General features: G+C 35.4%; 1 protein-coding gene across 2 annotated transcripts in view; it reads right to left on the reverse strand.

The window, feature by feature from the left end:
* Positions 1-3,257: 3,257 nt before the first annotated feature.
* HECTD2 (HECT domain E3 ubiquitin protein ligase 2) overlaps positions 3,258-25,415 on the reverse strand; it is a 36,100-nt gene continuing 13,942 nt past the window's right edge. The window contains exons 6-21 of one of the 2 annotated variants that reach the window (XM_052677355.1): positions 24,997-25,061; positions 23,861-23,906; positions 22,680-22,789; positions 21,156-21,304; positions 18,956-19,079; positions 16,498-16,594; positions 15,495-15,602; positions 14,855-14,987; positions 12,892-12,980; positions 11,025-11,183; positions 9,558-9,632; positions 8,478-8,565; positions 8,116-8,222; positions 6,833-6,948; positions 6,156-6,344; positions 3,258-5,328 (exon numbers count right to left, since the gene is read on the reverse strand). In XM_052677355.1, coding sequence (XP_052533315.1) covers positions 5,208-5,328; positions 6,156-6,344; positions 6,833-6,948; positions 8,116-8,222; positions 8,478-8,565; positions 9,558-9,632; positions 11,025-11,183; positions 12,892-12,980; positions 14,855-14,987; positions 15,495-15,602; positions 16,498-16,594; positions 18,956-19,079; positions 21,156-21,304; positions 22,680-22,789; positions 23,861-23,906; positions 24,997-25,061 — 1,776 coding nt within the window. In that variant the 3' untranslated portion in view covers positions 3,258-5,207. The remainder of the gene's footprint in view (positions 5,329-6,155; positions 6,345-6,832; positions 6,949-8,115; positions 8,223-8,477; positions 8,566-9,557; positions 9,633-11,024; positions 11,184-12,891; positions 12,981-14,854; positions 14,988-15,494; positions 15,603-16,497; positions 16,595-18,955; positions 19,080-21,155; positions 21,305-22,679; positions 22,790-23,860; positions 23,907-24,996; positions 25,062-25,415) is intronic. The other variant, XM_052677358.1, reaches the window with a different exon arrangement.

Below are 25,415 nucleotides of genomic sequence, written 5' to 3' on the forward strand. Positions count from 1 at the left end.
AACAGTTTAATGCATTCAAATCAATACACAGAGATACGCTACTGAATAGATTCTGAGTCCTGAAACAAAACCACCCAAACCAAAATGCAATTAGGTTTTTCAATAGCGACACACTCAAACTAACATTATTACCTTAAAAGCTTCAGTTTGCATGAATATCAAATGCTTCCAATGCTTGGGAAAGCTTTTCTTTCACTGCAAAACAATTACCACACAAGTTAGAGTTCTGAGGTAACAGTGAGGCAGAACATTGCACTGATGTCAGTGTAAGCAGACAGTTCTGTAAAGCACTGTGCATTTGCACACTCAGAAAAGCCCTCCCTCCCTCTTCTGGCTTTTACTTTGATATTTATTTCAAAGTTTTTTTTTTTTTTTTTTTTTTTTTTTTTTTGCCAGCCTACTTTTTTGCTTTTGCCTACTCTTAATAGAGGTAGAATATTATTGACCATAGAATTCCTCTGCAGTTCTCTCAAAGCCAGTAAATGGCTACAAAGAAACAAGCCTCAAAATGTGTGAAATGACTTTCTAGGAAAAATCCCAACAGCATTAAGAGATAAACTAACCTGTCTGAAATTTAACATGCTAAACAGCATATTGAAAAAGCAAAAAGGTGAAATGTACTCTTAGTTTTAAGATGGCTTGATAGAAATACAGATCATTTAGAAGGAAAAGAGGGTCACTGCTCATTTAAAATTGGAAGATAACTGGCTTCACCCAACTATTTCTATTTCCTCTTGTGAGAATCCTAGGGGAGTCTGAGACTCTGTGCTTGCTTTCTTATGTAAGGATCTAATTTGCAGAGGTAGTGTTTACATCCCATAATCAGTTGTTTTTCGCATGAATTTCTCCCACCCTTCCAGATTTATTGGACAACCACCCCATCATCTCTTCAGACACACAATCTCTCCATCTTCCTTGATCTCAAAGTTCTTTCCTATGTAAGCTGTTCCAAAAATGACTCATATTTTTTTCCATAGAAGCTACAGTAGATAGATACAAAGACCACAATAACACCATTTAGATAGAACAAATTCTCAGCTACAAAGGACTCTTTTTCAACACAGTCACCACCATTAGTTCTGCATTTTTGCCAGTGATGAGCCAGAGCTGCATGCTGCACCCATGAACATTTGCACCAGCAGAGGTGACCCACTGTCTCTGTCACCACTGCTGAAACATATCACCCACTGCCTCACTGTACTCACATCCACTGTTTAGGCTCCATATCCAGCAAGCATCAATGAGGGCCATTTTTTCTGCATGGAGGAATTCAGTAACACATCTTTGTTTCACATACGCTTCCATATCATCTGCCATTGTGTTGGATTGCCTCTCTGCTGTCATCTGTCACATGGCAACAACATGGAATGGAACAGTGTCAGAGAGGTTCATCTCACCAACATACACCTCTGACATCACGGGACACCATAATAATCTAGGAGGAATTACTTTCAGAGCAGCCCTCAAGTCTAGTTTGTAGAACAAATTACTTTTGAACCAAATATTTATTGTACAGTTATGAATGCAACTACTCCAGGAAAAAAAAAATAATCACACTATAATAACCCTTTGCTGCTCCTGTTCCCTTGTGATGCTTCAAATAATGCCATTTGGGCTTAAAGATCCTAATCAGAATTTAATTAAAACTTGAAACATGCACATCTCCAAGGGCCTATTTTTCCCTCATTAATTTAACAACAAAACACATCTGAATATGAACTCAAACATTATTAACACATACAAGTGAGGCATCTGCAGCAGTCCAAGCAATCCCATTGTTATTGTTCTGAACGCTATGAAACTATAGAAGTAGAAAGAATTTCAGCATATACATCATCACTGATTCTGAAGGAAAAAAAAGTAAAATCAAACTAGAATGGAAAATTATTTTTTTTCCTATTGATCAAGCATCTTGGAATGGATATGGGTGCCTTAGCAGGAAAAACAAATGCTCTTACAGTCTTGCTCCTTGTGACATGAAAGTGACCTTTAAGGGAGCCATGAGATCCTTCAGTGTTTTCAGGGGATGATTCTGAAAGAATATTAAATATATCTATGAAAAACAACAAGAAATACAAGATTTGCTTCTGGAGCAAGTCAGCCAGTATCGCCACTGATTACAATTACTGAGAAAGATCCTTATTATTTTTGGCCAAAAAAGAGGGAAAAAACAAACACACACCACTACAGAAGAAAAAAATACCATTACGGTTCTAAGCTGTAGCACCATCCATCTGACACCTATTTGGAATGAGACAAAGCAAGCTAAGCTTTCTAACCTCTTTCTACATATCAGCCTTGAGGCTATCTGCTCCTGTTGAGGCTTTGTAAAAGTCTCTTATTTATCCCAGTACACACAGCAGAGAGTTTTCATGGAAGGAGAATTTATTTTCAAGAGCCAGTGCTGGGACAGAAGCAGTTTCTTTTCTCTCTACCATCTTCATTTACTAATTTACACCTGCTGATTTTGTTAATCTGAAAAGACAATGACAAACGTATATGAAGTTACATTTAAAAAGTGATTTTCTTAAGAATATATTTCTTATCTACAATGTCTAATCTTAGTTAAGAAGAAAGTCTGACATCTCATTAAGTGATTTTGATCCTCCTCTTTGCTGCCATCTGTAGGTAACTCAAAGGAGACAAGTAGCAAGTTTAAATCTGGTCAGATGTCAGCCCTACAATAGGGACCTGCAGTGATGGGAAAGCACGCTGTCCTTGTTCCCCATCCTTCCTGATTTAAACATTTCTGAAGTAAGACAAAAAGAAAAAAGCACAGATGTACATCATGCTTTCAATCTGATTATGATACATTCTAGAAATCTGAAATGAAACTAAGACCAGGAATTGAAATATTTGATTTAATGACTGCACAATTTTAATACATAAAAATAGATAGGAATGAACAAGTTTATACAAACCAGATTTCTTTTGTATGCTACAAAACAATGATGGAGAATAAAAAAAAAAAGTTGCTGGATTACAGGCAAACAACAAAAGAACGAAAAAAAGAATCATTGAGGAAAAGTGTTAAATGATCAGAGGCTTGTTTCATAAATACAGTGCAATGCTTTCATTTAACAAATACAAAAATTTACAATTTATCAACATCAGGAAATATATAAAATGTTATTGAGTGACCATCTTATTTAAAAACCAATGCAAATACAATAGCTTTTTTAGAATTCTGAGGTAATATTACACAGTAAAATCAAAAAAGCATTAATAAATAAAACTAAACCCAAGGCAAAGTGCAATTCAGTGAAAATAAAATAAAGCTTTTATTTAACAATAATATAGATAAATAGTTATTAAAAGTGGGCTTCAGCCATAAAAAAATATTTTGGCTAATTCGCCACATTTTCAGATAAACTGTATAGATATTTATTCACAAACCAACATTCTGTAAGCCCAGTTCTATACAGAAGGGAAAGGGAGGGGGCGTTTGTATATTCTTGTTCAGCTTCCAGCAATTTAAATTTCTGTCCTGATCATTCAGTGCAGCAGCGAATGTTTCATTTTTTTCTTAACGTGAAATACTGTCAATTCAAATTTATTTTAAATCCCCATTTAAGAGTAATAATGCAAAATGCATGAGTTTGAAGTGCTGCTTTTAAAATTCTCTGTGCTAACCTAGCTTTGTCCCAGGCTGAAATCAATAAAAGTTTTAACATCAATTTTAAGTAAAGCACAATAAACAGTGCCAAATATCATAAAATACTATTTATCTCTCCTTCAATAAAACTGCAAAATCATCCATAACTTCTCTAGGAAAGAGAATAAAATAAAATTCACGCTTAGCTGCTGAAGAAACTGCACAACAGCTCTGAAACTACAAATTAGGAAGATTAATTTGTGAAACTGTTGATTGTAGAAGAATAATGTACTCTTATTACAAATAAATAATTGAGCACAGACACTACAAGCTATTTAAGCATCCAACTTCCAGCAGAAGTCAGCTGGGAAGACTGGCAAATTGGATGCCTAAATATTTTGAAAGATCTGGGCCTTGATCAAATAAAAGAAAGATCCATAGAATACACAGTAGCTATTCATATTATGAAGGTTTCTATACTGCATACTGATAAATTCTCTCAATTTAATGAATAAAACCTAGACTTACAATTACACCTGCATTTTGGAACCAGTATCTTCTCCAACTCCTAACTTGCTAATTCAGAACACTCGCACCAAGAATTGTTTTAAGGTAGCTGTGAAGTGAAAACCACAACAAATTGTCTTTAAATGCTGGCCTTCAGGCTAAAGAGATCTTCCTCATTCTTCTGTTACTGCATGCACTCTTGCCTTAGCTCACTTAACACTTTCACAGAAGTTCCTGACAAAGTGATTGGCAAGTAGACTATGTATCAGTTTTCTGTGTGTTGCAGATTTCATTATTTTCCTGAAATTTTTCAGTGTATGTGGAATTTACTTTAAATATCTTTGCTTACTATGACACTAGAGTAGATCTGATTAGTTGCCATCAGTTTTAAAGAATGAAATGGAGAAGTTGCTCAGTACCTGTAGCTTGGCCTTGATTCCCTCATGGTGAATAAAGTACCTCTTAACATTCTCTGTACAGTCGATGTAATTGATTTGTAAAAGCCAAATATAGAACATCTAAAACCTCTTATTAATAAAAAATATTTTTAGCAGTAAATGGGACTATCAAAACTGTTCACAGGCACTTATTTACATGCTTCTTACACAGCCTGTTCAACTGAGAGGGAAACCAGAATATTAAAACTGCATACAGTTTATAAAGACTAAAATTCCTATTTGCTGTTGAAAAAATATGGCTACATGCTGTAAGTTATATCTTTTCTACTATTTATGTCAATGGAAAACATATCCTCACTGGGACTAGCTTATGACTTATACTATTTCTCAGATGAATACACATGATATAAAGTAATTACAATTAAAGTGCCATTAAGAAAAAAAAATTGAAACAACATACAACTTAGAAATTTTCTTCAAGTTTCTTTTATGAAATAGGTTAGTTTTTAGTATGAAGAAAATTACTTTCTGTGACAAAGCAAGCAGTGAATGTATTGCCTTTAAGGAGAGAACCACACACTTAATACTGAATTAAAAAATACGTATGTTGGATAAGACTTGCACAGTACCAAGACAACAAAAGCTTAAAGGCACAATTAGAGGAGAGTGAGTGCTACATAACAATGCTGTTTTTGAAGTATTTTGTTTTATTCTAGGCCAAAACCTTCTGCATTTGAAATTCCAATGATCAACTTCTGCTTCAACTCTTTCTTGTTCTTGTAAGGAGGGAGACAAAGCTGGTTGAAACAGGTATGGGCCACAGGCAACCTAAAAGAAAAACAAAATCCGTGTCTTATTTAATAACACAACAAAAGCAGGGCACTGTCATCTGCCAGCATATTTTTATTTAAACAATATTTAAGTAAGAAACATCACAAATTGCACTACTTGTATGCACCTCGAGTATTTGGATGAAATTTGCCTGCTTCTTTCCCAACTTTCTTTCCCTGCCTCTTTAAAAAAAAAAAATAAAATTGTAAACATATTTATCCAAGTTTTTCAGAGTCCAAGTAGCCATATGACTTGAAAATTCGTTCTTCTCTATACAAAATCTGAGTATAATCAGAATTCACAACATGAGGGAGGAAGCTTGGACACAGAGTTGGTATAAATAGAGCCAGATGAAACACAGTTACTCTAAGGACAGAAATCAGAAAGTTTTGTTAGGTAAAAGGCATCCTCACAGACATATGTCTCTGGGAAGAGCACCGAGGAGCTGAGAGAAGCCCTGGAAAAAGAAACAAGCTGTGGTATTAGACAGCAGCATTCTAAATTGCAAGTGTCTTCTGAAAGTTGAGATCTGAATGTTGTCACTAAGGACTAATTAAACAGTTTCTTTGAATTCCAGATCTCAAATGTAAACGCTGACTAAAAAGTTGAATCTAACATAATAGATCTATGCAATCTAATTCTAAATTCTAAAAAATGAATTTAGTAATAGTTTGAAGACAAATTAATGAACATTGTCCATTAGTTTGCTCTTCTTTAAGAAGACATTCAAAGCAATAAGGACTCACAGGATATAATTCAAAAAGAAAAAATTGAAAAAAAAAAAAAACAAAAAAAACAACCACCAACAGCAGAAGACTACTTACCAATTAGTGGATGTTTCACTCTTTGAAATCTTGAAATTCAAATCAGCCATACCTCCCACAGGTACTCTATCACTTCCTGTAGCAAAATGCAGTAACTTTTTTTGAAGGTCAAGAGAAAATCCAAGTACAACATCCCAGAAGTATCTGTGCTCAGAGGCAGGAGAAGAAAATGGTTTATGGTGCAACATCCTGACAAAGACATGTTAGGATATAATACAACAAAAAGCATTGACACTTATTAGAAATTATTTAATGTAATATATAGGATATTAATATTACCCTAGTATTCAAGGTTAAAAAATTTCCCAAAGACTTGAAAGGCACAAAGTTTCATTAATTTTATAGTAATGTATTGGCAAATGATGCCCAAATCTATTCCATTAAAGAACTAAATAAAACTGCTGAGTATGAAGTAGAATCGATGAATAATAAAATTGAATGAGAAATTTCTTTATAGGACTGAATAATAAAATTAAAGACTCAGGTTTCATTTTCAGGGATTTTAAGTTTAAACAAACAAACAACCTCATATCTTCGTTTTCAACTAATTACATCATTTTAAAAGTTCCGTTCTAACAACTTTCTGATCCACTCTCAGATCACACAAGAAGATTATTCCAACAGCCTACATGCTATGCTGATTTCAAAGTTTAGAAAGAAAAAACCATTAAGCTTACCGTATAGTAACATCAGTTTTCTGGTAGCCCTCATATTGGGTACTTCGCTGTAAGGCAGACATATCCAGCTCAGGACTGCCACAGACAAGAATTTCAACTTCTTCGGGACGAAGCAGCTGCCAGAATTTAAGTATGAAATACTTTATTTCCATTACAAATGAAAAATAATGCTACTAGAATCAGATCAACTTTCTTGCCTGATTGAAAAATTAAAAGATTATTATTCAATACAATTTATAAGTTAAATGTATACGTATTATTTTTATAGAAAAAAAAGGTTCAGTATAAATTGGAGGAATCTTTTATTATGGTATGTAGTACAAAACGAAATTAATGGATAACAAATTTTAGTATATTCCTTTTGTTCTTCACTTCCTTTTCATTCTTACATTCATTGTAATAACTTGTCTTCTGATTAGATTTCAATGAGATCATGAAGAAAATAAAAGTTTTACATCTGGAATTCAGAAAGAGAATCTTGATTTTTATTTTTTTTTAAACAATCTCCATTACACTTGCATTGAATATCCTGATGTAATTAGAAGCAGCTGACAGAACTTACTCTTAGTTGTACTTACTGCTGTGCAAAGCACGTAATCATAAATCGTGGTCTGCAATCACTAATCTTACCACAGCAGAACCTACTTCTCATTCACTTACTTTATCATCTTTTAAACGCCTGAAAATAATTCATTGCGCTTCAATGGATTATTATCATTCTCTCCTGAAACTTCCCTGCAGTAAGTTACATTTCACTTTACTGAAAGTCTGCCATACTTGTTTAGCTTCCTAGGAATGTGGAAATTCTCATGAAAATTGTAAGTCCTCTTCTTTCTCCTTACTGCAGAAGGAACAACGTAAAATACAAAAACAAAAAAAATTCCAAAAGCCAAATACGACTGAATAAACAAGAATATTTAATCTCAATCTCATTGAAAGTTCTTTCTGCAAATAATAACGTGATTTTCAGAGAAGTCAGGACAAACAGACATGCTTGCTCTACTGCTCATAACTGTAGTAAGTGCAGACAAGTTCTGTAGACACACACGGCAGCCTTTGAATTGTCTGTAAATCTGATCAACATAACATGGAGCTTTATTTATCTGTAGTATTCTATGAAAAGCAGTTATCAGCTGATTGCCAACTTAATTCTCCTTTTCAACTATACCCACTGACTAAGATTCTTTACGAATCCTAAAGCCATCCAGCTGAGCTACTACGTTACACAATTTAGGTCATGATCACATATTTGAAACAGAAATGATATCTTCTTTCATTCTTACCAGTAATGCATATGAAGCACAGACGCTATGAAATCCATAATAGAAAGCTGCAAATTGTTTGTAGATTGATTTGTTCAGAAGAAAATCAACATAAAGTTGCACATACTCTAAAAAAGAGAAAAAATAATGTACTTTGTTAGATTGTAATAATTTAAATAGCCATTTGCAGTGCTCTTCAAAATTGTACTGAATTTTAAAAATGAATGTCTTTTGTTTTATATACTACTAAATTGTTAGGCATACCACAAAAGACTACAGGAATTTTTTTCATACTTTGTTAAGCAAAACGAATGTTTATAATAAGTGAAAAATTGATAAACTTAATACTGTCAAACGCGTGCAGCTAACATGTATTGAAGTACCTTTCCTATTTTGATTTGTGACAGGAATTTTATCTCCATTTGGCTTTAGGTTGTAAGATTTTATAACACCAAATTCTTCCTGAAAAACCTGGAGAAAGAGAAAACTGAAGTTCAGTACTTTAAGCATTCAAATACTTGTAAATTACAAAGCTTGTATTCATAACTCTATGTCTTTCTTCTCTCTCTTAAGAACGTTTTAATCCTGTCAATTTTTTTTTTCAGTTAAATAATACAGTTTTCAACAAAGTGCTTAAGAAATCCCATTTACAAAGCAGAAAAAATGTCCCTGCTAAACAGTGACCTACTGAACTGCAAGCTGTGGATTCAAAACCATTAAAAGAATACATTTCTAAGAACAATTTAGGAATATCAAATATAATTAAGAAGGTGTTTCTTCCACTGTAGCTCTCTAGGAACTCAAAAACAGCCACTTTACAAGAGTTCTCACATACTTTCATAATAATGAAATAGAAAGCTGAGGCAAAAAAAAGTCAATATGAGTCCAACACAAGTTCCTAAACCAGCATGAAATTTTGCTAAATAACATGCATGCTAAAACAAAGAATAACTGAAAAAGCCTTTCTTGATTGAATAGAAATACACTCATTTCTTAGATACACAAGTCTAGCAAAACTATTATAACTTGAACAAGCAAGTATAAGCTGTGAGATTTCCTGGAAAAATCATATAAATTAACAGGAGTAAACTCTGTCTACCACCAGAGTTAGTCAGAAAAGGGATTGTTTTGCATACAAATTCCAAAAGCAGATCATTGACTGCAAAGTCAATGTCAGAGCAAGCAAAGAGCTGTAATGGTACCAGTAGTTGGGCACAGGTGCCCGGCAGTCAGTGCTCAGGTCCACTTACACTGTCAAGGAACAACAGCTTCAAGCTCCATAATGAAGCCAGCCACTACTTGCTCCAAGCACTAGACTGGTTCTTGAAGCAAACTTTAATGCCCATGTAGGTGTATTAAAAAAAAAAACAACAACCATATAGTAATAGACCACTCCACTGCAGAAACATTGGTAAAATTAATGAACTAGTTTGAGAATCACTTATAGTTGAGTACTTAATGACCTGAAAGGTGGAGTAAAAATCCTCTTCAACATTGCCTTCATAGGACAGAAGTTCACTCAGTCCATGGGCTAATTCCTACAACACAAGTACAAGCTCTTTAGCAAACCCACAGAGCAAAATTGACATACTTGCAGGCACATGCCAAAATTACTCTTTATAAACTACCTTGGAAAAAGCTGTATATTCAAAATAAGAATGTAGAAAATCAACAAAAACGAAAATGCTTAATCAGAGTACTTAGAAGAGTTTTTTTTTTTTTTTTTTTTTGTTACTGAATTTCATATGAACTTAACATTTGCCTTTTATCATGGAAAAGGTGTCAAAAATGACACATCAAATTTTGTTATTCTAACTTAAGCAAACCTACATAAGTTCTGCTCTGTAAGAAAACGTGGAGAAGTTACATTTTCAACAGAAAAAGAGAGACTTGCTGCACCCTCAGCAAGTTTGCTGATAACACCAAGCTGAGTGGTGTGGTTGACATGGTTGAAGGAAGGGATGCCACTCAGAGGGACCTCGAGAGGCTAGAAAGGTGGGCCCAGGTGAACCTGATGTGGTTCAACACTGCAAAGTGCAGAGTTTTGCACTTGGGCCAGAAGAATCCCAGGCATTCATACAGACTGGAAGGAGCAGTCCTTGAGAGCAGCCCTGTGGAGAAGGACCTGGGGGTCTTGACAGATGAAAAACTTAACATGAGCCAGCAGTGTGCCCTTGTGGCTCAGAAGGCAAATGGTATCCTGGGCTCTATCAAAAGAGGGGTGGCCAGCAGGGACAGGGAGGTGATTGTCCCCTTCTACTCCGCTCTTGTGAGGCCCCATCTGGAGTACTGCATCCAAGTGTGGAGCTCCCAGTACAAAAAAGACAGGGAGCTGTTGGAGAGGGTCCAGAGGAGGGCCATGAAGATGATCAGGGGACTGGAGCACCTCCCCTATGAAGACAGGCTGAGAGAGCTGGGCTTGTTCAGCCTGGAGAAAAGAAGGCTGCGGGATGATCTCATTGCAGCCATTCAATACCTAAAGAGAGCCTACAAACAGGAGGGGAATCAACTCTTTGAAAGGGTTAATAAATGTAGGACGAGGAGAAATGGTCTTAAGTTGAGGGACGAAAGATTTAGGTTGGATGTCAGGGGGAAATTCTTTACAGAGAGTGTGTTGAGTTGCTGGAATAGGCTGCCCAGAGAGGCTGTGAATGCCCCGTCTCTGGAGGTGTTCAAGGCCAGACTGGATGGGGCTCCGGGCAGCCTGATCTAATATTAAAAGTGGAGGCTGGTGGCCCTGCATGTAGCAGGGGGGTTGGAGATTCATGATCCTTCAGGTCCCTTCCAACCCTGGCCATTCTGTGATTCTGTGATTATATCAGTTGGTGAGAAAAATAAGAGTCATTCTGAAACAGTTTATAATTCAAGCATTTATTAAAAATAGAACAGGTTCTAAACAGGTAATTTATCCTCTAAGGCTTAATACTTACAGGCATTATCTGAAATAGGTCATCTAATGTGATGTCACAGATGCCCACGAGTGTGTTATGATCACAGGGAACAATAGGAGGACTCAACAATTTCTTGTAACAACAAGGCGGGAAACGAATATCCAAGGTGATGCTATTATAGACAGCAAGGCCCATAAGCTATATGTGTCAAATATTAAGGGCAAAATCCGCACATATTTATCATGGTTAACATTTTAAAAAACTTAGATATTTACAATTTTTACTGAGCATACTCTAAAACATGGCAAGGAAACTGAAGGAATGGAAATTATCTAAATTTTTTTTTAGACTGCTGTTATTTTAAACACTATTACAAAATTGTGTTTAAATAACAGTTAAAATGGTCAAACGAGGCACACTGCCAAAACACTTGAAAATCTTTATCACATTCTCTATAAGCATTTCCTGAAGAAATTGTTCCAGCATACTGTTAGGAAAAAGCTTTTTGTTCTGCTTTTTAAAAGAGTACTATAGATATGTACGTGTTCAATCAAAAAACATCCAGAGAGATATCAATATAGAAATTTTTATTTGAAATACATTTAAAAGCATAATGGCAAACCTGCATTGGCACAACAGCTCATCAGCTAGCACACTGAAGCATACCTGGTAAGACAATGGTATGAAGACAGGCTGAGAAAGCTGGGCTTGTTCAGCCTGGAGAAAAGAAGGCTGCAGGGTGACCTCATTGCAGCCATTCAATACCGAAAGAGAGCCTACAAACAGGAGGGGAATCACCTCTTTAAAAGGGTTAATAAATGTAGGACGAGGGGAAATGGTTTTAAGTAGAGGGAGGGAAGATTTAGGTTGGATGTCAGGGGGAAATTCTTTACAGAGAGAATTTTGAGGTGCTGGAACAGGCTGCCCAGAGAGGTTGCGGATGCACACATACCTGGTAATTCCAGAATTTAGGAAGTGGGGACAGGAAGAGAGTTAGGCTATCACTCTCATTTAGAAAGATCTGCATATACTAGAAGCAGATCCTTCCTCTTAGGTTTGTGTTTGTTAATATCAGGTTTGCTATTACGGTCTTTTGTACTTATATTAATTAGTACTGAATAGCTTAATTTTTTTTTTTACACACTGCACTTCATTAATTTTTATTTCATAGCAAAAACTATCCTCAGCAAGTCATTGCATACAGCCATCAAAGACTAGTCATAATAATTGTGAAAATGTCATCCATGTCCCTATGATATTTAAAACAAGGCATAAACAAAAAATGACAATTACCTGAATTAACAGATCATAGTAAAAACTTGAAATTATTATAAAAAAATAGAAGAATCTGGTTCATGATTCAGCTTCCTACTAGTAAAATGGAGGCATAAGACACCGCATCATCTTAGTGGAGTTATAGGACTATATAAGCGTTAATCATTTGTCTGAGGACTCCATAAATTAGCACAACAGAAGATCTGAAAACAATTTTATGCTCACGTGGAAAATACCCAGTTTAAAACAAAACAAAACAAACAGAAGGTCACATATGTCCCAACAGGAACTTAAAGAACTTAAAAATTAACGAACCCAGGGACAATCATAGTTACTGAATGAAAGCCAGAAGTGAAGTACATAAAAAAATGACAACTTATACACAATAAGGTAGCATATGTAGTCTTAATTCCACTATTTTCTAACTGTAAAATGTACCATGTACCCATAACAACCATTTTCTTCTTACCTTTTCTTTAGTCTACTTGCTTAAATGTCATTTTTCATGCACTTAAAATGGAACATAATTGTACATGTGTCAGAATGAGTTCTGATCAGTCCTTCATGTCTTACTGTATTCCCGTAATTAAATCACTGCTTCTTTAGCACTGTCATGAGGACAAAAGGATACAGCTCCAACTAGTCGGAATTCAGAATAGTTATCGCACTTAAAGCTGCTGAACCAATGGCAGTGAGAGTCCTTGTGGTATGTGAACATGCCTGCAGAAGAGGAGAGCTGCACTTCAAAAAGCCTTCTTCACACGCCTCATAATCTGTGCAGTCAGAAATGTAACTGACCAACTAACATTTATCCTGCTGCAATGCGAGTCAATCTCCTCCCCCCTTCCTGTTGCGACAGCAGATGACAATCATAAAAAGTGTTGGCATGAATCCCGTGATACAGACACCACAAACTTTGCCATCTTAGAATTGAAAGCTGTAAAATTTTATCTTGTGAATGAATATATGAGCAAAGAGTATGCTTTGTACTTATCTATCCAAAAAGCATACTAGACTAATTTTAAAAAGCCACACCACAAATACCCTAAAAGCACCACCCACAGGTCTAAATTACAAGTTAGATCCCATCAAAATCAAAACTGTGAACTAGCTTGACTGATATTTGCTTTAAGTACAGGTTGTTCTGTTTTAAAGAAAGCAAAAACCTACATGATGAACCCACATAAAAGCTTTAAGATACCCAGGCAAGAAGCAGCTCTCAGACAAAAAAGACAGTGCACTCTAGGTTAAGAGTGCACTAACAGCTTCTGACAAGCATCATTTATAACTTAAAAAATAACAACAGTAGACTATACAGTCCCCTGCCAAGGGATAACATTTCTGAACTCTTCCCACACTTGGCTGATAGCCATATCAATGAAAGAATTTACATTTTAAAAAGAGGAAGCCTGCCAAAGCTGATGAAAACTCTTGAATGTTTTCAAACTCATCACTTACCAAGTTCTACTGACAAGATATTCAAAGAACTGTCAAACATACAGAATTATTATTTCTCCACAAAGAGCCCTTTTCACTAGAGTAAGAACTTTAAACAAATAATGATTCCAGCAGACTTAAGCAGATACTTCTGAACCTCTAGGAGGAGGCCAATAAACAATCAAGCACCATGCATTTGAGGGACACAAACACTTCCAGACAAAGACACACAAGCTCTCAGATTCTACAAAGGACTATCAGAGGTGTCATGCTGAAGTCCCTGGAAATCAATGTTTCTAAATATAAGTCAGCTTGGGAACACTTTAACACATTATAACATTAGTAATGTATCCACACAGAGCTGAGGAAAGCTGACTCATTTGTAAAAAATTAGTGTGGGAAAAAAAACACCCAGTTCCACCTACATCAATATACAAGTACCTTAAACTGCTGCTTTAAGAACGTTCATTCATATCTTTTGGCCTCCTATTTACTCAAAAGTCTCCTCCCTTCCCCCCTCCCCCTCCTTGGGTCTGCAAATACTTGTCTTACTCTGTAAAACAATGGATGGTCTTCTCCCATTGACCAGACACAAATCAAGACTGTTTCTGGTTACAGCTGGAAACACTAACACAACAGATACACCAAGAGAAAAAAAAACCTCAAGAGAATATTAACTGCTACTCTTGAACTCACTCTCCTCAGTACCCAGTACACTCACTAGCCTAGGGATACTAACAAACCAAAACCAATGAGCCTCTGATAACTGAAATAATATTTAGCATGATTGAAGTCTTAAAAAGTTGAATCTCAATTCTGCAACTCCGAATTGATTAGAGCTTTGTTCACCCTCTAATTTCTATGAGCAAACAGAAATTTCATGTTTTCAGCCATACTTGAACCTCCTTGTCAAAAACCAAGATCTTGCAAGCTTTTCAGTACTTCTCACACTCTTCTGCTATCTCCTATTTCAAAAGCTCTTCCCATACTCATGACATAAAATTTTAACTTGCCTGCTTTCATTTTTTTTTTTTTTTTTTTTTTTTTTTACATCATTTAGTAAATGATCAGCTTAGTACTGGAATAATGAATAATTCCTATCCATCACTGCTTTGGTAATTTAAAATCAATAAATTTTCAAGATGTACTTAACTCACCATAGTCTGCGTGAAAAATCTGGCGAATGAGAAGAAGAAACCATTCTTTTGTCAGGCCACCCATATCAAGACCAGCTTCTCCTACAAACGTGACTTTCAACTTCTTTTTCAAATCTGCCCTCTTCCTTGTTAGCTATAATAAAATATGCAGGGGAAAAAATATAGAGGAGGTTTAACATACTACCAGTATTTCTATCCATAGAGAACATGCCTCTCTTTCTATATCACTCCTGCTTTGTTTAAACTAGTAATTTGCATCACAAACTCTAGATGACCAGTCTGCTATTTATGCTCCTATCAAGGATCTGGACCCTTCACAGTTTGATACTCATGCACTGCAGTCATAAGACAAAAATTGCAAACATACGCACACCTTGCACATGCCATGTAGTATTCAAACATATTTTCATTATAAGCTTAGTTACAGAACAGGTTAAGGAAAGAAAATAATGTTCTGATTTTTTAAATCTATTTTAGCAGCACTCCTACTGTGATGTGGTAATTCAGTTTCTTTTGTTTTGAATTACATAGCTGTATTTCCTGTCTTAGCACAGGAAGATTTAAACATGACTTACCAAACTGAATTCTAAGTGCAATAACAATTTTGCAGCAACACCCAATTTAATTTCATTTTTGATACCTCATCAAGTGAATCACTAACGAGGTGTGTCCTCCTCACTTTCACATTTAGGAACAACATATTCATGTCAGGTTTCTGCCTGCGAGAGACTTTATCCACAAGGCTTTGCTATTTGAATGAAAAAGAAACATGCATGTAACAACTTCATTTAAAAAACAAAGTGCCATTCTTGTTAAGCGTAAGAAGTCCTTATCATCTTGCATTATAGAAATTATCTTAATATGACAACTGCTTCAATACATTCTGGGAGATAGAAAGCGATGCAATCTCTTTTCTAGTGCAAACAACATTCACATAATGTAAAACTACCGGGATACATAAGTAGGGGGTAATTGTATGGCAAACTTTTAAACTCCTTAAATAGTTAAAAACACCCATAGGAATCTGGAGAATGGCTTGCACGTTACTTAGCTATTCACAAGACACATCCAGCAAGCCAAGAAGGGAGATATGGTGCTGCCACATACCAAGTAAACCAGAAACTGCTAGCACCTGATGAAAGTTAGCACCTAGACAAGCAGACAAAGCCTCTTTCAATATATGAGGTTGGAGTACCTCTGCACCTTGTAAACATACAGCTGTGTCTTGGTCTTCCATAACAACACATATTCACAGAATAAAATAGGAAACAGACCAAAATTCTCAGGGTATTTTTCTTCATAACTAGATCATTCAGATAGTATCATGGTTTCTTATCAAACTCAGAGCAGTATTTTGGCTCCTCCAAAAGAAAAATGAACCAAAAGAAAACCAACAACACTTTTAACTGCAACCCTTTCCCCCAACACTGGTATTTAAAAGCATCTTAAAACTGAGCCTATTAAAATGAAAATTGCTGAGATGATCTAGCAGGGACCTTTGTAGACTATTAGTTGTAAAATGGCTCACTTTTTTTTTTTCCAGATTAAAAATTGTGATGAAAGGCTATATAGAATATTTAGCTAAGAAAAATTTATAAGATGCCAATTGATTAGACAAACCCATTTATCACTAAATTACTTACCCGTGCAATACTTATCATTTGTTGTTCTGAATCTCTTTGAATAATAACTTTTTTTGCTGCTATAGAGATAATAAATGGGTGTTGACAGAAAGAAAACCTGAATGATAAGAAAAAAAGATAAAACATTCCCTTTTTAGCATCTAGCATAGTATTTGTTTTTTAAGAAAATATGAATGAATTTTTACATTATCATTCAGTATTGTGGATTCATAGAATGGCCTGGGTTGAAAAGGACCACAATGACCATTGAGTTTCAACCCCCTGCCAACCACTAGACCGGGCTGTCCAAAACCACATCCAACCTGGCCTCGAATGCCTCCAGGGATGAGGCATCCACAACTTCCTTAGGTACCCTGTTCCAGAGTGTCACCACCCTCTATGTGAAAAACTTTCTAACCTAAACCTCTCCTGTCTCAGTTTAAGACCGTTCCCCCTTGTCCTATCACTATCCATCCTCATAAACAATCATTTTCCTTCCTGTTTATTTGCTCCCTTCAAGTACTGGGAAACCACAATGAGGTCTCCCCAGAGCCTTCTCTTCTCCAAGCTAAACAAGCCCAGTTCTCTCATCCTTTCCTCATAGGAGAGTGCTCCAGCCCTCTGATCATCTTAGTGGCCCTCCTATGGACCCATTCTAAGAACTCCATGTCCTTCCTATACTGGAAGCTGAGCAGAGGGAAACAATCACTTCTAATTTAGAATAATTTAGAAATAGTTGGCTTTTTTTTTTTTTTTTTTTTTAATTGCATGCATAGATAATAAATTAGAACTCACATTGTTTAGTTAGAAATGCTACTAGGAATTCTACTTTTGATAAACATTCTGAATAAAATTCTAAAATTGTTTATCAGTAGATCTAACGAATTTGAATTTCTTCCATTACAAATGTCAAGAAGTAACTTCTGCTTTAAATATTGATTTCTAATTGCTACAATGAATTGAGAAAAGTGAGAATATTTTATTAAATACAAGCTGGACCGTTATCTCAGCGTTAGCAGTCATAGGAATACAGGAGATGTATTTCTGGCTTGGCTTATTTGTCTCTCTGGTTTCCAAATGCACAGACTTTCTTCAGGTCCTTCTGATTTAACTTAGGGCTTTATAGCTCAGGACTTCAAGATCACGACAGCTATATTCCACCGCAGTCAAAGAATTTTTAAAGCTTTCTGAAATCATCAGGATAAAAGACTTTTTGGTCACTTGTTATTCTATTAAGTCTTTTGCTGATTAGCTCACACATTGCCTAACAAGCTCACATTGAGATATTCGGAGCTTGAGACTGTGTGCACCTTGACTTCAGAATGTGTGGGCACGGAACACTGCCTGTGTGGAGCTCTGCATTCTGATGTCTTTAGGAAACAAAGCAAAATGAAAAAAAGATTCTCAGTCTGCTGAAAATCCAAATACAGAATGTTTTATCAATAAGTGTCAAGATAGTTGGAAGAACTACGTATTCCAAAATATTTCATATGCAAGGTAAACCAGAACTTCTTCATACTCATCCTTCTTAATTCTAAGCATTCAGTCTTGATTGTGATTTATTTTTTTTAAACAGAACAACATAGATTTAGATGTAAAATTGGAAGTTGTAACACAGTACAAGAATTTGCTTTAAATATAATACAGCTTGTCGGTACTACTTCAAAAACTATGCATCGTAAAAAATTTGTTTTGATATATACTGATTTTCCAGCATCTCAGCTAACTGAAAAGAAGCAGGTGGAAATCTCACAGCTCTCTTGTAAGTTTGGATGTGGATGCCAAAGCAGCCAGACGGTGCTCGTGTAAAAATAAATAAATAAATAAATCTGAAGCTCAGCAGTATACAGCAGTATACAGATTCCAGCACTCTGACTGAGACTACACAAAGCCTGCTGTGCATTTACTGCTGTCATAGCCATTTCTTCCTTCCTTTCCAAGTAAATCTTAAAACTTAGCAGAAAGATTTACTGCCTATTTCCTCATTTCTAGATCATACTTGTGGCTGCCCTGAACCGGTATAGACTGAAGTTTCATGTAACAGAAATAAGCATAACTGATATCACTGGAACAAATGGTCAGGCACACATACACACAGAATATTTATCTACCATTCTTAAGTGTTAAGTATGCATATAACACTTTCTATGAATGTGTCAGAAGTTAAAATATGTTTGTGATATCCTGCAATTAATAAACAGGCACCGCAGAATCTACGCTAATAAACAATAAACTCACGTTATTATGAACATTTTACATCTTTTCTCCAGTCTGCAAAGGTAGAATTAAATTTATTACAGTCAACCTCACATTCATTCAGTTTCTGCAAGTAGAAGTTACATCTTTCCAATAAAATGCATTATTTAATATGGCTATATGTACACGCATATGGCACGTATGCCATGTATACAAGTACATGTGTACATGTGGTGCTTTGACATACTACATACATGGAAAGAAACAACCAAGTTTTCCTTACCTGTGAGAATTTCCATAACATTGCCAGTTATGATATTCTTCCATAAGATCAATATGATCAAGAGTAGAATTATAGAAATCCGTATATGAAATAATAGGAGGGCTGATCAGACTATTTGCAGCATCTACAAAGAAAATACAAGAGTCTTTCAAAGTGCTCCTTGGGTTGAGTACACACATGCTTTCTAAGCATTGAGAGCAACACTGAAAGAAAAGAAACTAAGACAAATGGGCTACCAGTAACTTGGTTTCAGTCTTAAATACAGCACTACAAATATGATATTACACTTCATGACAACATATTGATAGCTGTAAAAGCAGTAATTGCTGAGATCAGTCTGATTATGATAAGAGAAATGTAATACACTGTATATTATTTCTAACCTCAAGATCATCTTTTCTATGGCATTTGAATCCACCCCACCTAATGACATGCAAGAAGTTAAGATAAAGAATGATGTATTCTGCTGAAATCAACGAAAAATGACAGATTTCTTAAACATTTTCACTTAATATCAAACATACTAATGGATACAATATCTGCATGCTTTCTATTTAATATCTGTTTGAATTTGATGTCTGTTTGCAAAAAGGATGGAAATGGAGAAGCACAACAAATGATGTTTTTCCTCATTTGCCTACTATACCACAAGTACAAAAATTTAGTACTCAATAAATGAAGAAAGACTAATTCACACTTAAATAGCTTCACTATGTAAAATTCACATAACATGTAACTAATAAGTTTTCTCTAAGTAATTTAATTTTGATCATTCAGGCAGGAAGCAGTGCATTTTGAATTACTAAATATCTTTATCACAGTTTTATGTGGACAGAAAGCAATAAGCAACTCTTTTACATATGACTACAGAACACAAAAGTCTTGATTTTGGATACTGTTGAGCTTGCGTGTTCAAGCTGCCTGCCCCTGTGGATAGGTAGGACTGTACAGGATTCTTGTACAGAAAAGTTGGGTGTTTTTTTTTATTTATTTGTTTTTAAGAATCTAGGGATATGAAAACACTCTTGTCCCAATCAATTTTCTTATGCTTTCCCTTTCTCCTAGAAAGCATCAAGTAAATAAGGGTTTTCTACCCCTCAAGAAAAGGGTACTGACCTCAGGCCTTCCATTTTCATAGTAAAAGCTCTGAGCACTGAACTACTGAGGGTTGGACAAAGAGAAAGTTTGCATCTGCAGTGGCCACATTTGCTGTGTTCAATAATGAACTGGACATAAAATTATTTTTTTCCAGACTGTAATTTTGAACTTAGGAGGTATAAACATTGTTTAACTCACCTTGATGTTAAAAACATCCAGGAAGCTAAGCTCATTACAGAAGAAATTCTAGCAATTGCACATTCAAAACCACTTCTTTTACAAATCTATGGGAAAATTTTTCCACTGCTTACCTCTGTGGATTTTTCTTTGAATGATCTCCTGTTGTTATTACAGGAAAATGATTCCAGAGCAATTACCGTTTACAAAAAAGTGAGTATGAGGGCTTGCTAATAGATGCCTTTGCCCTTTAAATTTTGGCACTCTTTTATATTGTAGTCCATACTGTGCCACCACCAACATCCAACCTTCCCTCTTGAAAAAGAGAGGTATAAAACACAGATCATAGCCAGAGAGCAGTGGTCAATGGCTCAATGTCCAGAAGGAAATCAGTTCCCCTCAGGGGTCAGTACTGAAACTAGTGCTCTTTAACATCTTCATCAACAACACAAGTAGTGGGAATGGATGCACCCTTAGCAAGTCTGCAGATGACCAAGCCAAGTGGTGCAGCTGACACATTCAAGAGACAGGATGCCGTCCAGAAAGACCTAGACAGGCTGAGCAGAGGGCACAGGTGAACTTCACAAGGTTCAACAAATTCAAGCGCAAGGTCTTCCACCTCAGTTGTGGCAACCTCCATTAAGAGTACAAGCAGAGGAACGTAAGGAAAGCACAGCAAAGACCTAGGGGTACTGGTGGATGGAAAGCTGGACATCAATCAGCAACGTGCCCTCACAGCCCAGAAAGCCAAGTGTATCTCGGGTTGCATAAAAAAAAAAGTGTGGCCATCAGGGTGAGGGAGGTGATCAAGCCTCTCTGGTGAGATCTGACCTGGAGTACTACATCAAAAAACATACACATATATACATACACATATATATTCACGTACATACACATAAATACACAATTTAAGGAAGAAACCTACTAAATAAAGCCAGGACTTTGGTTGCTGATGGAATCCACCAGGTACATTTTACCATTGGTGGAAACTCTTCAGGTTTTGCAGGAAACAGGCGTAAAGAAATAAATTGCAGCAACCTGTCCACTACCTGCTTGAATCTTCTCTGTGCGATCCTAGAACAAACACGCTGCAATTACTCTCATGTGATCACTGCCCACAATGAAGCCTATATTATTAGATTTCAATGTTATGTTCTGAAGAACAAAATCAAAATATCAAAATAAAATTCCAAATAGAAAGTTTGCAGAAGCATATTTTGAAATACTGGCATGCAGCAATACCTTTCAGTGCATCATTTAAACTTCTTTTTAATTTCTGTAATTTTAAAAAACTTTACAAAAGAATCAGTACTTATTCTCCTCTTTTGCTGAGCAGAAGTGAACAATAAATCATTCCTTCATAACGCATTCTGGATAATAAAACACTCTTACTTTTTGGTTTTGAGAAGCTTAGTTCTATTGAATCAACAGTGGAAAATACATCATGCACTTGTGACAATAGCACATGTAAAGTTATATGCTACACAACTTCCTGAATACAGCAAAAACTTCACATATATGCAGAGATGTAAGCAGATGTATCAAAGAATCATTTTGTAAACAAAAGCTGTTCTCTTCAATTGTTTCAGATTTCTAATAGATTTTTCTAAGAATATCAACATATCTTTTGCAACCTTAACCAAGAGGGTTCACCTGGCTCATAAACACTGATCCAATTAAATAATAAATCACCAAAACTTTAAGCAAATCTGGACATATTTCAGGAGGAATGAGAGAAATATACGCATTTTCAACCTTGCAGAGAATATAATCTGTAATTAGCAGATTCCCCAGAAGGTAAACGTAAATAATGTTATTATTATTATTATTTTTAAACTCTAGACTGAAACTTTTGCACAGTCATAAGGAAGGTAACATACATACAAACTTAAAAGCCCCTCTTTGGGCAGTTACCTCCAAATGGCCAATGGCTGGGTGCTATCATTTAAATCTGATACCTTAGCTGTACTTTGTAACCATCTGCATTACACTGTGAGCAAGGACTTGATTTAATTTGTGGTTTTCACATAATACAGGAAAGCTGCAGTATCTTTTGGAAATAATACAAGAGAAAACTTTATAGAAAGGAAGTCACAAAGATGTTTGTATTAATATACAATCTAAGCAAGTATCTAGAACATGTACATTCATAACTTTTTTTTGCATAAGTTACATAAAAATAATTTACACAAGTTATTCTGAAATCAAAGCCTTTTGCATAAAGATGATAACTTTCATACATTTTTATACCTAGTTTGCATCTATAAATCAGTATCACTTAGTGGACTATGTCCAAATGTACTTTGAAAACAACAATCTCTGTAGTCAATTAAGTTAACTTTAATTTATATATAATATAAAACAGTCAACATCAACGGAATTACAGTAACAATTGTAATCCTAAAAATTGAATTTTAAATTTTTTTAAACTTTTTAATTTTTTTTTTACTTTTTAGACCAGTGCACTAGGAAATGATGGTCAGCTTCTGTTAAGGCTGCTATCTGTCTTAGCAAGTGAGCATAGATGACATAAGTAGAAGTGTTACTAAATTGAGGATTCTGAAAAAGATTAAAAAAATGTGTTAGGTTAATAAACTGTATAAGAGGAAAGAAGTCATTAGGACTGTTTCTTGTTCTTGCCAATACAGTTATGTAGGACAATTATGCTGTGACAGTGGTAAAACTTCTATTCAAGTGAAAAATACATAACATAACTTCTATACTGTAAAAGTATGTGGTCCTTTTTTTTTTGTGAGCGTGTGTTCTGAAAGAAAGTCCAAGGGTAACAGAGGCAATATTCAACATATTATTTCTGGATTATCATTTACTGTTAAGCACAATTACACTCCTCTGCACAATGAGCTTTTAATTTCAGTAATAAAGATTCGCCTTTCTTTCCACACAATCCAAAATTATTTTCCCTCTTACATATGAGTTCAAATTCCAACTTTTCAGAAGTATTTATTCCACATAATTCACAACTAATACACCCGCCCCAAAGACAACAGCTACCATCTCCAGAAATTATATAACTACCTGATTTTTTCAAGTAGCAACAGACAGATCTCTCATGTGAAGTGGTGTTATCTACACACGCAGATCTTGAAGGGGAAATTTGGTATGAATGCAGAACAATTTTAGTAGGAAATTTCACTGATTAACACAAATCAGCAATGCAGTCAACAGACTGATGTAGACTAGTAGTAGACTGCTGGATAAATTGCAACACTAGAGAAAGTTACAGTAATACCAAAAATTGCACATACTGAAACTTCCTGGGAAGATCAGCATTGCAGCACCTCAACAAAGGAAATCTGACAATAAATTGGAAATATGAACTCACAGAGACATTAGCCCTTTCAACATAGTGCTAGGAAACAATTACATGTCTAATGCTTCTTCGTTCATACTTCTAACGTACACGGCCTTTACCCATTAGCTATCTGTCATTAAGTCATGCATACCCTATGCTTCTTCCAAATGTTAATATATTCTTATAATATTATATAAATAACAGGAAATTACATGTGAATTTTTTCAGTTATACTATCTTGTTTGCATAGTATACTGGTTTATAGATTAGGAATTGTGCAGACATGTACCTAAATAAAAATACTGCATTTTTCTTACCTGTAGAAGTATACAGTATGCTCTAAGATCATCTTTTGTCCGTGGTCTATGAATGAATGAAATAGTAAATGGAATATATATATATATATATATATATATATATATATATATATATATGATATAGACATGATATAAAATATATACAGACTAATAGTCATGAAATCACACTAGGATTTAACTTTTTTTTGTCACTATGTGTTGAATACCATATTCAGGAGCTTCACTGCTCTCAGGAATTGAAAAGGACACTTGAAGACCCAGTCTTTTGAAGACTGACTACTCTTTAAAGGCAGCTACCTGTTTTAGCATCTGTCTTTCACAGTACAGTAGAAGAAAGAAAAATAAATTGAAAAGCAGATGTTCCAAAAGGGTATTCCATACTCATTATCAGTGATAATGCTCCAGAAGAGTCTGATTGCCCCATCTATGATATTTCTTGCTAGAATTCTCCACACATTTCTATCACTGCAGCCTCTCCGTTTCCTCTTGTTTATCTGCCTCAAGGACTTAATGTACCCACAAACACACATGTAGCAACAGCACAAAAACAGCAGGCAGTGCAGAGAAAGGAATAACTAAGGGCTGGGTCACTGATGAGTCACTACAAAGACCTGTCTCCTCCTATATCCTTTTTGAATCAAACTAGGCATTCCCACTTCTATTACTTCTTGTTAAAATCTTGCCCTCTCCATGCTCCCTGGCTAGCTCTTTCTCCATTCTGTACTGCCCTTCCAGTGCTGCAGCCACACAAATGATATCGCAAAATGAACTTCAGGTAAAGGCATTATCTAGGTTAAAGCCTCTTAGCTGATGGCAGGGTGAACATGTTTTAGTCCAGATAAACTACTTAATTCATCTTACAGCAAGGATGCCTGAAAGACAGGCCTGGCAAAAAGCAGCTGAGATTTTGTAGGGGTTTATGTGGCAAAGTCTGCCTCTCAGAGGTTCAGCATCAGCTTACAGAGGTTGGGTATATTTTGGCAGATTTGCCTCCCAAAAGGACACAAACTCTCACGAGTCAAGTATGATATTTCAAAACAATTTCCTTCTTTGTCTAGAACAATAAAGTAAAAAACAAGAAGTATACCAATTGTAAGTGTTGAAACAGTACTAACGCAAACACTGATTACATTTACCCTTTCCATTCTTGTAGCAGACCATTAATTATTCCCTTTAGGACTGACTTCTGAACATCTTGAGGCTGTGGAAAAAGGAACAGGGGAAAAAAAAACAACACACTTGATCAAATTGTATATACTCTATAAGAAGATACTGTACAAAAAAGCAAGCTTGTTTTTCTTGTAATTCAAACCAGATATAAAGTCTTTGACTATGGTGCTGAGCTCCTTTGTACCTTCCCTCCCAAGGCTTTCAAAACTTTAAAAATCAATTCAATATAATTCCTGTTCTGAGTTTATTAGGCACAGTATTTACTTTTTGCAACCCAGACCTCACATTTTCCTTATTTCCCATCAGTCACGTCTTATCTTTCAAACAGTCTTTGAGATCAACCACAGTATGAACTGCATAACTACTAACAAAAGTTTCCTCATCT

This window comes from Tympanuchus pallidicinctus, unplaced genomic scaffold (assembly GCF_026119805.1).
Source record: "Tympanuchus pallidicinctus isolate F22 unplaced genomic scaffold, pur_lepc_1.0 scaffold16, whole genome shotgun sequence".
In the NCBI taxonomy this organism is placed as follows: domain Eukaryota; kingdom Metazoa; phylum Chordata; class Aves; order Galliformes; family Phasianidae; genus Tympanuchus; species Tympanuchus pallidicinctus.